We start from the raw sequence: 14,013 nt of genomic DNA, 5'->3' as shown, positions 1-14,013 counted from the left end.
GAAAACAACAGGATCCAGACAATTTTTTTTTTTCTAAACTTGGGAATTGTGCTGGGACTTGCTTCTGGCAAAGTAGTGGAGATTAGCTGGTCACAAAAACAGATCTGTCCTTCAGAACCACCCACAGCCTTATTTTTCAGAAGTTGCTTTATTATCCACCACACAGCCACTTCTTTTTGTCCAGATTGCTCAGACACTTGTTTGTTTCATCATTAGAGCCCTTGGAGGAGTGTGAACAGGGGAAATATTGAATTACTCGTGATAGCTGTATGTGCTGTGAGAATATCGTATTCCCCTAGACAAACGGAAGCATTTTGATTCTGGTTGTTTCACTCCAGACTATTGTATGCTGCACCTGCTATAAGCACGTAGATCTGAGTGTGGAATACAGATGATATGTTGCCCATAAACTTCATAGAAGTTATTCGCTCTCCATGGAGCAATAAATCTGTGAACCCTCCATATTCAGATTGCATCATCTCTTGTCTCCGCATAGTGTCTGCAGACCCAAAGTTGTGATGTTACCAAACCTGACTCTGTTTTCTGGTTTAGATCTAATACCACCTTCTTTCTTTTCCTCTTTTCCCTTTTTCTGAAATTTTGGATGCCTGTAGCTTAAATGGAATTCTTAATGCATGTGGTACTCAATGAAACTTTAAGTGTAAGATATTAAATGTGACACATTTCTCAATCTTATTTGTGACCTTGCTGTAAATAGACCTTAAAGGACTTTTTAGTCCTTCTTTACATGTCAGGATGAGGGTCATGTGTTTGGTATTTTTGGGGGATGGAGTTGCAGTGGAATGCATTGATTTTCCTACCTGTGTCCCACAGGTGACGTGGCTCCCTATTTCAAGACAGAACCCAACCCATCAGAGATCCACCTGGAAGGCAACCGTATGGTCATGACCTGTCTTGCTGAGGGCAGCTGGCCATTGGAGTTCAAGTGGATGCTCAATGGTACTGATATTACATCCTTCTCACCTGAGTACAAGTGAGTGCACCGAATCCTGGGGTTTGATTCCCAACCCTCTCATCTTCAGACCAATGTTGAGGCTGAAACAGTGCATGGCAATTCCCGAGAAGGAAGAAAACAATTTAACAAATAAAACAAACAGGGTTGTGTATTATATACAAATTACAGGGTGAATAAAATGAGTTTTGTTTGATTTTATTTAATGTTTTTTATTGTTTAACACTTCCAGTCTGTATAGATTTCTTAATTTGTAGATGTGTGTGATGGTTTTTTTTTATCCCCACAGTTATCGTCACTAATTATTAGTGCTAATTATCTATGCTAAAATAATAATCAGCAGATCATTATATGCTTCAGAGATTATTTTACAAAGATCATACTTTTGTATGACTTGTTTGCTTATGCTATGTTGTCTAGTGAGGAAGAGCAACAAACTCAAGTGCAGTGCTCAAAGGGCTTGGACAAAAAGAGTAGTCAGTGAACAGGAGAGGGTCAGTCAAGGGACAAATGTCATCAATAGGAGTAATCAAGATTGTAGTCAGGAAAGCCAGGCGAGAGATAACAAAACCAGAAAGGCACAAACACACAGGGGTTGCTCTGGAAGAGGTTCCGCTTGGAAGGGCTTCCAGGGCGGCCTTTTATCCTGTGATCCCTTGACGAGTTGCAGGTGGCACTGATGAGCTGGGGGGCGTGACAGCTTGGTTATGAACAACATCCTCAATACGTACCATTGTAGGCAGGATGTGTGCTCATCCACTGCACTCTCGGACCCACAGAATAGAGCCGCTTAGCTGCTGACCATCCAATTCCTCACACTGCAGCACTTCCAAATTTACATTCTTTTCCCAACCCAGGGTCAAGGGATCTTGCTTAAGGGGTTGTTCTTGTGAGATGGGTACTCTTTGATATCACTGGAGGTATTGTGTACTATAACATGTGTTCTTGAGTTCTTTGTACTTTATAAAAACTGCTGAAGCAAGTCAGCTGTTACTGTGAAATTCTATTTAAATTGTGAAAACGCAATGTTTCATAACTTTACTTACACTTATTCATACTGTTTATTTCTCAAATTCTTTGTGAATGTAGCAAGTCCTCTAAACTATAGAGTCAGGCATTTTCTCTCTGGCCATAATTCCAACCTCTATGACCACTGTTGCTACAGCCAGTAGAAGCAGAGAGTCAGAGAGGTCCTGAAAATTTGGCCATGTGTTGTTTATTCCATATAATATCATAACTCATTTAACGTTTATCTGCTTTGCTTGGAGGGGGGCGCGGTGGCGCAGTGGGTTGGACCACAGTCCTGCTCTCCGGTGGGTCTGGGGTTCAAGTCCCGCTTGGGGTGCCTTGCAATGGACTGGTGTCCCGTCCTGGGTGTGTCCCCTCTCCCTCCGGCCTTACGCCCTGTGTTACCGGGTAGGCTCCGGTTCCCCGTGACCCCGTATGGGACAAGCGGTTCTGACAATGTGTGTGTGCTTTGCTTGGACCTGCTCTATTTGGCTGACATTTGGATTTTAGGCCTTCACAACTATGATCTGAAATTATTTGGCTGGAGATTTTTTAATGAGGAAACTAAACCCAAAAATGTTAATTTTCTTCTGTCATGGTTTTGAATGTTGCAGTTTTTTTTCTGATCTGTATTTGCCACAAAAACAAGTAGAACTGTGATATGTCCATGTAAAATATTATTTAACAATGATCATGTTCTTGAGAAACACTGTATTTCAGCCATTACCAGAACTTGCACAATTGCACTTATGAGCTGGAGGGCATCTAATTCCAGAACTCTCAGAGATACTGTCTGATCTAACACTGCCCTTTGTTGACCACATCACGTTTTTGATCACTTCTATTGATAGTGTTGTCCTGGTAGCATAATTATATACCTGGGGTTAATGGTGGTTTTTTTGTAGGTCTCAACAAACTAGAGAGATGCCACTCTTTGTGGAATGTAAGTATGTAAGAGGCCAGAACTTAGAGTTGTGTTTTTTCTCAAAACCCATTAATAGTTAATGTAGTAGAAACAGACTTATTTTACTCTAGGGAACCGACGGCATCGTCTTGTGGGGTAGGGCACACCACGATGACATGCCCACACTACTCAACAGTAATTATTATTATTATTATTATTATTATTATTATTACAACAACATTTACATTCACATACATTCATTAGCAGACGGGTTTTATTTAAAACACCCAAGAGCTTCTCCAAGAGCAATACAGAAACTGAATTATATCAAAAGGACTGTAATAATAATAATAGTAATAATAGTAGTGTGTAGCTCTGTGCCACAAGGGATCGCTCACTGCACTTCTAATGGCACATTTCAGGAAGTGGTTCAAAAGTTGTGGGTTTGAGTCCCACCAGAGTCCATCTGTTTAACAAAATTATTTAAAGCAAATATTGTGTTTCAGTAGTGTATCTTTGCACTGAGGGTACATACATCCTTCAGAATGTTCTGGGTTCGAATGTGCGCTCCTTCTGTAGAGCCCTGGACGGACTGAATTTCTGAATTTAACCACTGTCCAGTTGTGACTTGCTTTGACAGCTGGTAGCGTAATGGTTACATCTGATGCGTTTGGACCCAAAGATTGCAGGGCAGATGTAATACCTTTGAGCAAGGTACTTACCCTAAATTGCTCCAGTAAAAATTACCCGGTTGTTTAAATGGGTATATGATTGTAAGTTGCTTTGGAGAAACGCATCAGCTAAATGAATAAATGTGTTGTTGCTTGCTCTATATTCTGTCAAGAATGGTGCAGCGGGATTTGTTTTAGGTGGATGGGTGTTCTGTCTCACACTCTATGCTTTTGGAATAGGCTCTCGACCACTGTAACCCTGCAATGGTAAAATGCTTATTGGTAACAGAAGGGTTGTGACAGGCAGACAGGCTGGAGACAGGAGGTAAGGTAATGGACCCAAGTGCGGGTCGGCTTTATTTCAGGAGGGGAAAGCTGGGGCAGACGAAAACAATGGTCGGGGACAGGCGAAGGTCGTTCGAGACGCAGACGTCGGTACACAGGCGAAGCAAGTCTCAATAGTCCGGAGAACACACAAGGGTCAGGAGCCAGGAGATCAGAATATGAAGCAGGGACTAAGGGCAAGGAGTAAACACTGATACTGCGCATCCATGAAGGGAGGTGTTTGTAAGAATTCGCACCTCTGTACGGTTACGGAGCTCCCTTTATACCTGGCCCGGTTAACTAGCTGCAGGTGCGGTCGCTTGGCTTGATCCCAGGGGCGTAACAGGTTGTTTGTTTTTTTTTTGTTTTTTGTTTGCTTGCCCATTGACCAACAACATTTAAAGGTGTACAGATGTCTGAGAGTGTGTAGTGGCATTTCAGCTGATGGCATGGCATTGTGCCTTTTAATGTTGTGTCACTGACTGCACTGAAATGTCTTTGGAAAATGCTCACTCACACTCCTGCAGTGCATCTGTTCCTGGAGTGTCCGTGAATCACGTGTTTGGCCAAGGTGTGACATTTATCATGCCAAACAAGGTGTGATTCCTCACAGGGAATCTTCTAGGAAATCATTGTCCTTTCTGCTTTTACTACAGTAAACACACACACACACACACACACACACACACACACACACACACACACACACACTTTCAGAACCGCTTGTCCCATATGGGGTCACGGGGAACCGGAGCCTACCCGGCAACACAGGGTGTAAGGCAGGAGGGGGAGGGGACACACCCAGGACAGGACGCCAGGCCGTCGCAAGGCACCCCAAGCGGGACTCGAACCCCAGACCCACTGGACAGCAGGACTGTGGTCCAACCCACTGCGCCACCGCACCCCCTACCCCCACTACAGTAAACAAATATTTGAAAATATCCTTGGGAGCATTGAATGTTGGTGCGTCAGTATCCTGGTTCTGTCTTTTTTCTGAAAAACTGTTTTTGCAGTGCATGTGCAGCTCTAATGCCCTACCTGCGTTGATATGTATTTCAACCTGGTGCTCCTGTTACATGTGTTGTGTTCAATGGCAATGCAATGACACTGCTATCATATTGAATGAATATGTGACTCTCTGCTGCAATGAACTGAACGCTGACCAAGAGAAAATCGCAATAATTGTAAGGATATATTGTATCAAGTGTGACTTTGGGCTCTGATGGGATAGAAAAACTCTTCATGACAATGGGACACATGGGCACACAGCAGGAAGTATGACTGAGAACTCAGAAAAATAATGCTCTCGGTCTGAGGAAATTTTTTTCCCTCAAGGATCTACACCTCAAGCCACCCTTGTACACTCCCCAACAGGCACTCACCCCCTTACAGTCCTTGACAGCCCCCTCTGCAGTTGCATAACTATTTTACATTTCCCACAATTACTGTCATTCACAATTATTTACAAGAAACATGTTCCCGCAATAATATAAAATAATACAGATTTTTTGTGATTGATTGGTAATTTAATTAACAAGCACTCCTCGCAAGGTATGATGACACACTGGACATTTCAAGATGAAGCACTGTGCTCACCTGTGGATTCCACCCCCCCCAGGTACATCATCCCATCCCTCCAGCGCTCAGATGTGGGCTTCTACCAGTGTGTGGTGAGGAACAGAATGGGAGCGCTGATCCAGCGTCGTGCTGAAGTACAAGTGGCCTGTGAGTGTGCCTAGACAGCCTCTTTCCCTTGCCAAGTGTCATCCTGGTGTCAGTGACACTCAGGGAGCCCCAATTTAGACAGCTGGTAATTTTTAAAAGTACATCTAAAAAGGTGTTCTGAGGGGCAGCTTGTAGCGTCATGGTTAGAGCTCCTGTCTTTGGACCCAACAGTCACTAGTTCCAATCCCATCTCCAGATGTACTTTCCTTGAATAAGGTACTTACGATAAAATTGCTCCAGTAAAAATTGTGCAGCTATAATAATGAGTAAATAATTGTGAGTAGCTCAACATTGTAAGTTGCTTTGGCGAAAAGTGTCAGCTAACTGAATAAATGTAAGGGTTGATCTTGTTGATTAAAAATTGTGTCTCTGTCAAAATAGGAATAACACTGTGTAGTATGCAACTCTTATTTCATGACATGGAAAATAGAGAATTTGTTCACCTGTCGCTGAATCACAAAGATTTCATGTTTGTTTGTAATGGTCCTGTAGCCGGACTGGAGATGTAACATGATGCCAGATGACTTCTGTGGACGTTCTTTTGTTCTTAGACATGGGGAGCTTCGTGGAGATGGAGCAGCGGAAGACGGTGCCTCAGGGCCGAGCTGCCGTACTCAACTCGCCAGCTGTGAGCTGCTTCCCCCGCCCACAGGTCACTTGGTTCCGCGACGGTTACAAGATCATTCCCAGCGACCGAGTGTGAGTAGGCCTCTATTAGCTGACCAGCCCCAGAGGGATGTCTGCATGGAGTGGGTGTAGAGACTCATTAACAAGGTGCCTCACAGTCCTGCCTGTCTCCTCTGGCAGCAGGACCCCATGATCTACACTGAATACAGTAATTGCCTGCTCACCTACAAAACCCCGCAGTTCTACACCTGTAATTGCCTGGGGTTCCTCCTGTGGCATGAGATACACGCTGGTAGGGATGGGGTGGGTGTAGGAAGGAGACTGGTGCACAGGAACAGGGGTTGCAGCTTCAGCCTCCTAGATGGTACCACGCAAAGTAGACCTACCACCTGCTCTGAGCAATGCAATAAGCTCACGTTCAGACCCACTCTCAGTGCTTCCATAGAGCACTTTCCATGGATGCATCTAATTAGCAGCTTAGTCGGATGGTAGCACCCACCGTGGGGCCGATTTCAGAAACAAAAGTGTTTTTAATTTCAAAGGTACTCAGATGAGTTGCCCACCCAGCCTCCACAGAGTTTAATGACCTCTTGTTGTCAGCCCTCTGTCCTCCTGAAGAAACTCCAAGCTGGTTTGAATATTTTGGTTGACAGGTTAGGCTTCCTTTCAGAGTTCATCACATTGCCCTTTCTGCCTGTACACAAACTGCCTCTTTGAATGTCAGTGTCATTGTGAGGGTGCTGGGGGTTGGACAGGGTGCCATGCCATCCAGGATTTGTGTATCAGATGAAGGGAAGATGGTTTCTGCCATTTCCAGAGGAAGTTTCATTCCCACAGTGGTGAAGAAGGTTAACTGGGTCTCAGGAGCATTTGGTTACCAGCTCCGACATCTCAGTGAGTGAACAGCCATCACTTCCTGTGACACATGTCTTCACAATTATAAAAGCATGTTGCAGGATCTCCTTGATGGCTTCAGAGTGGACCAGTCACAAGCATGAGCTCATATATGCATGTGCTTGTTTTTGTGTATGTCCCAGAAGTGATCTTGTGTTAACTTGTTTCCGGAAATGGTGTGTAACACAGATTTCAGAACTCATCCATGTCATAGTAATTTGGTTTTTTTTTTCATTGGGTACAGTGAGCATATATTTGAAAATCCAGATTTATGGTATTGTGTGACTCATGGGGTTCCTCAGTCCACAGTGCTATGCTAAGCTCTAGGGTGTGAGTTCTTCATGACTCTAAAAGGATTAGCAGCTATAGGAAGGTGGAGGGACAGGTGTAAGGTTTTGCTCATATTGGACTTGTATCATGGGGTATCTAGTGTAATAGGACACCCAGCGGTGGGCATGTTAGCACCTACAGTGGTATCAACATGCAATAACATGGTTTAAATTTATTCATTGCATCTTGTTCCCTCTGATTATAAAAGGGCTTCCAGGGACATCTGTGCCCTGCTTCTCTTTAAGTGAAAAAACAACTGAGCCTCCTCCAGATCTGTGACTGTGACAAGACCTTAGTCCTTTAAAGCGGACAGGGAGGAGCATGGGATCTACAGCCTTCAGGTCCCTGCACACTGCCTGTGAGTCCACTGAGAGCCATGACCAGGAGTTACCAAAAAAATGTAGATCTTTAACTGTCTCTGCGAGCAGCTTTGCTCAGTTGAAAACCTTGGTGACTTGCTGCAGTCTGCCATTGCCTGTTGACAGCAAGACCTTCCATCCTCCTTGATCCACAAATGTTGCATGAGGACAGATGATCCAGAGCACTGACCTCCTGTGGTCCTCTTCGATGTGCTGGAGCATGAGGCTGCTGCCTAAAGTCTGTGAAGGAGTCAGCAGCCAGTTATCACTGAGCATCTTAGCTTATTACACTCCACTTGTAATTTCATTCATGTACTGAAATATGTTTTATCTCCTGATTAAACAGGGCAGTTAAAATCAGCTTTGCAATGCCATCAAAGGTAAAATAAAAAGAAAAAAATTAATAGCATTTTAATATGCTGTAATGCTTTCAGTTAATGCTATAATACAGAACTATATAATTAAGTGTGATTTTTCATTACTCTTTTATGAATTTAATGTTTTAATTATAATTAAAACATCTTCAGAGTGGTATTTCATGTTTACTATAAATAATAATGTTTTTTAAGAAAGAATGCTGATCATCTAATGAAAATTTGCTGCATCCATAGTAACTAATAATTTAGTTCTGTTTTAAAAATTCCTTTAATAAGCATTAGGGACATTTTGCATTTTACCATTACTGAAACAAAAATAAATTTGTGCACAGGAACAAGTGAGAGATACAGCAAACAGAGTTAGAAAGGTTTTTATGGAAAAGTATCTTAATGCTTCTTCCCGGTTTATGTGCTGTAATGCAGTCTGTTTTTCATGTGTCATTTATACATTGCAGTATATTATCAGTAAATGCTAAACTATGTTTTTCTCTAAGGCCTAGCAATATTACAATATTATATTTTTACAGATATTCTGATTATGCCCTTGGAGATCTACCTCTAATTAATTTGCCTTTTATGCTAGTTGTAAAAACATAAGAAAGAACCTACATGACGCACTCAGTAAACTACTTCAAGAGGTTTTAATTATTTTAAATGTCAGCATCACTTGACAGAATTAAAATTGTAGCACACTATGTCGACAACCCTGGAATTTGTATGACTGTTGCACAGGACTGTGGCACATTTTCAATGGATGTCACCTCTTCCCACTATGCTCTTGTTTCACTGTTGCTCTGCAACTCACAAGATACTGATCCCCCAGCTGGAAATGCAGCCAGTGGACAATTTAATTCCAAAAGCAGTGTTCATCAAGATGTGGCTAGAGAAGCTCCCAGCACCTTGTGCGAGACAGTTCATAAGAGTATGTGATGAGAAAGTGCTCATCTTGCTCCAGATTGTGTGCTTATTCAATGCACTGAATTTTACACAAAAAAACGTGTAGGCTACATATAGATTTTTCTTTAATGAATGAAACTGATACATTCTGGATGGTACACTCATATTCCAGCTGAGCTGCAGTGTATGAGGAAGAGCAGGGGACATTCTGGGGTTGTATGCAAATACAGTAGCTGGGCATCGTCCTTAAATCTGCCTGCTCAAAATGCAGAATTACGTTTATTTGAAGCAGTGATAATGTGTCAAATATCTGCAGTTTACGTGGTGATGATGCTGCACGCTGAGCATAGGTGAGTCGCCACTTTTTGAAAGAGTTCCTCTCCCTGTGCTCCTTCTGAAAAAATGTCACTCAGCATTTCAAGAAACGTTTTTTTTTTTTTTCTTTTATTAATAAAAAACCAAGAAACAACAATTAGATCCTTTAACCTGACTTCTTTGCCTATAATAGTGGCCTTTTAAAAGTGCCGGTCAGAGTGCTTTATACAGTCCTGTTTGTTCCCCTCCTTTTAATGACTTTCCTCATCAGTGTACCAACATGTGCTGTAGGGGAACCAATTACACACACACTTTCTGAACTGCTTGTCCCATACAGGGTTGCAGGGAACCAGAGCCTTCCTGGCAACACAGGGCGTAAGGCCGGAGGGGGAGGGGACACACCCAGGACAGGACAACAATCCGCTGCAAGGCACCCCAAGTGGGACTAGAACCCCAGACCCACCCGAGAGCAGCACCTGGTCCAACCCACTGCACCACTACATCACCACACCCCCTTATGGGAACCACTTAACAAATGTAAAAAGGTGTTCCACGAGCGCAGTCTCCCACATAGGTGTCAGTGAGCTGGAAGGAGCAAAAAAAAATGTGATAGTCGAGAAAAAATATTTCTCGCCATCTTTCTGCAGAGTCAAACTCAGTGACAGTTTTGTTGAGCCAAGGGCTGTTTGGAGGCAAAGGCAAAACAGCGTTCACTGTAAAGCCTCTCTCCCATCTTTTGCACTGACTGCACTGTTCACTGTGCTTAGGCACTCCAGTGTGGACCCAGGTACAACTGGCACAAAGATGCGTGATGTTAGGGTGGCACGGTGGCATAGTGGATGGTGTCTGAGCTGTTCAAATCCAGTCTTGGTCTTTTCAGAGTTCCCATCTTCTCCCCTATGGTGGACTGCACCCCTGCCTTGTGCCCAGTGACCCTGGTATTGGCTCCAGACCACCGGGACCCTGACCAGGGCAAGCAGTTACTGAGAGTGAATAAGTGGTGATATTCAGCTAATGAATTCTAATGCTTTTCGACCAGATTTGAGTATGTAATGGCATCACACAGAAGTTTTTACTGCTTATTGTACGTCATTTGTGACTGAAGTGATTTTACAAGACATATAAAAGGGAAATGGTCTTGGCAGATAGCTACATGCTAATTGGGTGCATGTGAGAAAAAGTTTGCTACTATACCTGTACATTTAAATTCCTGAACTGCTGGTATGCCCTGTCTGACTTCATTGAAATTCTGCTGTGAGCCATCAAATGAAGAAGATATTTTTGAGGAAAGAAAAAAAGTGTAGCAGCATTTTTTTTTTTTTTAAAACTCCCTGTAGAATATCTTGAGCAAAAATCCAAACTTGAGCTGATTTTTTTCCTCTGATTCTGTTTTTCGAATTTACCCAATTGCAGTCTTCTCAGTAATTGAAATGTTCCTTCGGTCTCCCAGTGTAGCGTGAAATAGCAGATAGTGTGAAATGACAGCAGGATTCTGCATCAGAAAGTTACTGTATGCAATTGTTATCAAAGCCCCTACTGTTCAGTCATAGAGTCTGAGGAAGATCAATTTTTTTTGGCAGAATCTTTGCTTTTGTCGATCGACGATGACGTATGCTGCCAGTGTCATCTGTTCAATAGAAATAAAGGAATGTTTTTTTCTTTAGACAAAGATGATGTGACCAAGAAATCATTTCTCCACCAATGTATCCAAGTATTTATTTTTAGCTTTTGCTTTGTTAATTAGAAATACCTTTAAATACGTTTACGTTTCCATTAGTATTTCTGTATCATGCCTCTGTGTTTCTTGCATTAAATTTGTATCTGCTGTGATTGCTTGCTAATTCTTACTGATTCCACAGAGAGGTAATACCTTAAAATCCCTATTTAATGGCCCCACCCTAATTAACACCTCCACCCATTTTTGAAAATACCCGGTATATTTTTTTCGAGTAATCAGAAAAGAATGAAAAAAAATAAAAAATTACCGGTACCAAAGTTTTAAATCCCATTCTCTTCCGTAGTCCGTAACATGAAACAATCCACAAACACATTAATAACTATGTGAACAATCAAACTTCAGTGAAAAACACTGACAACTGTTAAACTGTATTAACACATTTACACACTGTAAACAAACTAAGATAATCCACTGGTTTATTAATGTCCGGGACTATGTAATCTGACATCTCCCCGATGTCTGCCGCATGCGAGTGGTCAGATTCAGAGTCCGAAATTTCACACTCAGCAAGGCCAGTACTACCCCCGGCAACATTTTCAAGCACATTTCACTCACATGAAGTTCATCTGGGTCAAAACCGTCGAAGTCCGCCACCGATTCAGGTAATTGGGTAATACCCGATATACTTATGGAATTTGCATGAACTTTTTGAGACAGAAATGATTGATTTCACTACCATAGGACCTCTAATAAACGCCCCCCCTTTGGAAAATGTAATGCCCCTGGGGGCGTTAAATAGGGATTTTACGGTATTAGAGTAATTTACAGATGCTCCTCGACTTACTATGGTTTGCCTTACGTTTTTCGACTTTACGATGGTAAGCTGGCGATAGACATTCAATAGAAATCGTACTTTGAATTTTCAATTTTGATTTTTTTTCCCAGGTTAGCGTTATGTGGTATGATATTCTCTCATGATGCTGGGCAGCAGCAGCAGGCCAATTTTCAACTTAAGATGGGTTTCGTGGAACATAACCCCATCGTGAGTCGGGGACCACCTGCATAGTGGTGTAATACTAAAGGACACAGGCTGTGCAAGTTCAAGTGCAGGGAGCATAATACTCTTAATAATACCTGCCATAATATACCTTGAGCAGGACACCTGATGTCACGTGGAACCGGGGGAGCCAGGATGACTGGACCCAAGTGCAGAGTCGTTTATCTGGAGTCGGGGGATGAGGCAAGTTCTTGGTGTCGGGGACAGGCGAAGGATCGGTCAATCGGCAGTTGGGGTCAGAGCGAAGATCCATGGGTGTGGTCAGGGGATGAAGCGACGCGTCGGTCGGGCGGCGATTGGTGTTGGAACGAGGATCCGTAGACGTGGTCGAGAAACAAAGCGAGGGGTCGAAAATCAGACACCGTAAACTGTGAACTAGAGATGCGTGTGAACGAGACATCACAAGGAAGGGCAGTTGTCCCTGACGAGATTCCGCAAAGGTAGGGGTGCTGAGGAGGGTTTATTAAAGGGTGAGCAGTTAGTCAGGAACTGGAGTCAGGTGCTGTCAGTTGGGTTGTGGGTGTGAATGTGACACCTGACCTGATATGCTATATCAAATACCTTGTTTTATAAATGGGTAAAACTTGTAAAATGTGCAGCTTAAAAAGTTGCTCATTAAGTATAAATATGCATAATAAAACTAATGCTCCTAGAGAATGCTGTCAAATCGAGCTCCCACAATGCAGCAGTGCATCTGGCTGCGGTGTTACCTCCTAGCTGACTGCACCGACATTCTTGGAGCGCTGACTACTGTGGACTGCCAGTCATGACTCACTTCTTCCTTTCTACCTCAATGATAATGGCACCTTCAGGTAGAAGAGCGATACAACCAAAGTACAACAAAAGACTTGGAAGATCAGTAGCAGATTTAGGGCACAGAGATTTGTAACCTGACAACTTCCAGTTTCAGCCTCTGTAAATGTCCTGCTGTAAGAGAATTCCTGTATGTACTTTGGATAAAGAGTGTTAGTTATGCAAGTAATAAAAGGTCCTGTGCTCAGCCAGCACAGCTTGCCACTTAAGCCAATCCCATGGCAAGCAGGGCAGTAGTTAGGTCATCAATAGCATTTATCAATTTAACATGAGAAGTGCTGTTGCTAGAGACAGCTGGTAACATAGTGGTTAGAGCAACTTCCTTTAGATACAAAGGTTAGAGGTTTGAGCCTCCCCTCTGGCTGTAGTACCCTTGAGCAAGGTGCTTACCCTGAATTGCTCCAGTAAAATTACCCAGCTGTATAAATGGGTAAATAATTGTAACTTTAACATTGTAAGTTGCTTTGGAGGAAAGTGTCAGCTAAATGTAAATGGGCATCCACACAATCCCTGGTGCAGATACTTCATGTGCCCTATGTGAAGTCTTCATTATAGACAGCTGTCATTTGGAATGCACACTGGGACAGACCTTCTCTAGTTAGCTCCCTGCATGCATGTCCCATACCCTCATACCAAGATAACCAAAAGCACTGCAAGAGGGACTTTACTTGCTCTAGGAATGTAGTGTCAGAACTCCCTTGTCTTCATCCAGGGTCACTTGTCTGCCAATCTTATCAGTGCTGTGGAAGACAATGGACGTTTCTCTGTCATGGATTTTCAGTCTTTTCAACTAGTGGTGCTAGGGGTGCTTCTTCTTGTTAGGTGTCATCAAGTCGATGTGAACTCAAGGCAACTCTGCGGATAGTTGTCCAGAAAAGCATCCGGTCTTCCACCAACAGGCTAAGAGTTAAAAGTGGGGCATCCATGGCTTTGGTGATTGTCTCGCTAGTGGTGAACGGGGGGGCAGGCAAACCTCTGACTCCATGGTTAGACCTTCTCATTTTGGTCACCCACTTTTTAAAACTAAGCTTCTGTGCAAACCATGGAAGCCAAATTAAATT

The 14,013-nt window shown here is 43.0% G+C and overlaps 1 protein-coding gene across 2 annotated transcripts in view; it reads left to right on the top strand.

The window, feature by feature from the left end:
* Nucleotides 1-14,013, top strand: part of LOC108922541 (protein sidekick-1-like) — a 376,626-nt gene that overhangs the window by 161,184 nt on the left and 201,429 nt on the right. For both annotated transcript variants that reach the window (XM_018732731.2, XM_029250679.1), the window contains 3 exons: nt 835-994; nt 5,499-5,605; nt 6,157-6,304. In XM_018732731.2, coding sequence (XP_018588247.2) covers nt 835-994; nt 5,499-5,605; nt 6,157-6,304 — 415 coding nt within the window. The remainder of the gene's footprint in view (nt 1-834; nt 995-5,498; nt 5,606-6,156; nt 6,305-14,013) is intronic.

The sequence above is a fragment of the Scleropages formosus genome, chromosome 3, assembly GCF_900964775.1.
Source record: "Scleropages formosus chromosome 3, fSclFor1.1, whole genome shotgun sequence".
In the NCBI taxonomy this organism is placed as follows: Eukaryota; Metazoa; Chordata; class Actinopteri; order Osteoglossiformes; family Osteoglossidae; genus Scleropages; species Scleropages formosus.
This window is presented reverse-complemented; position numbering and strand designations above follow the sequence as displayed.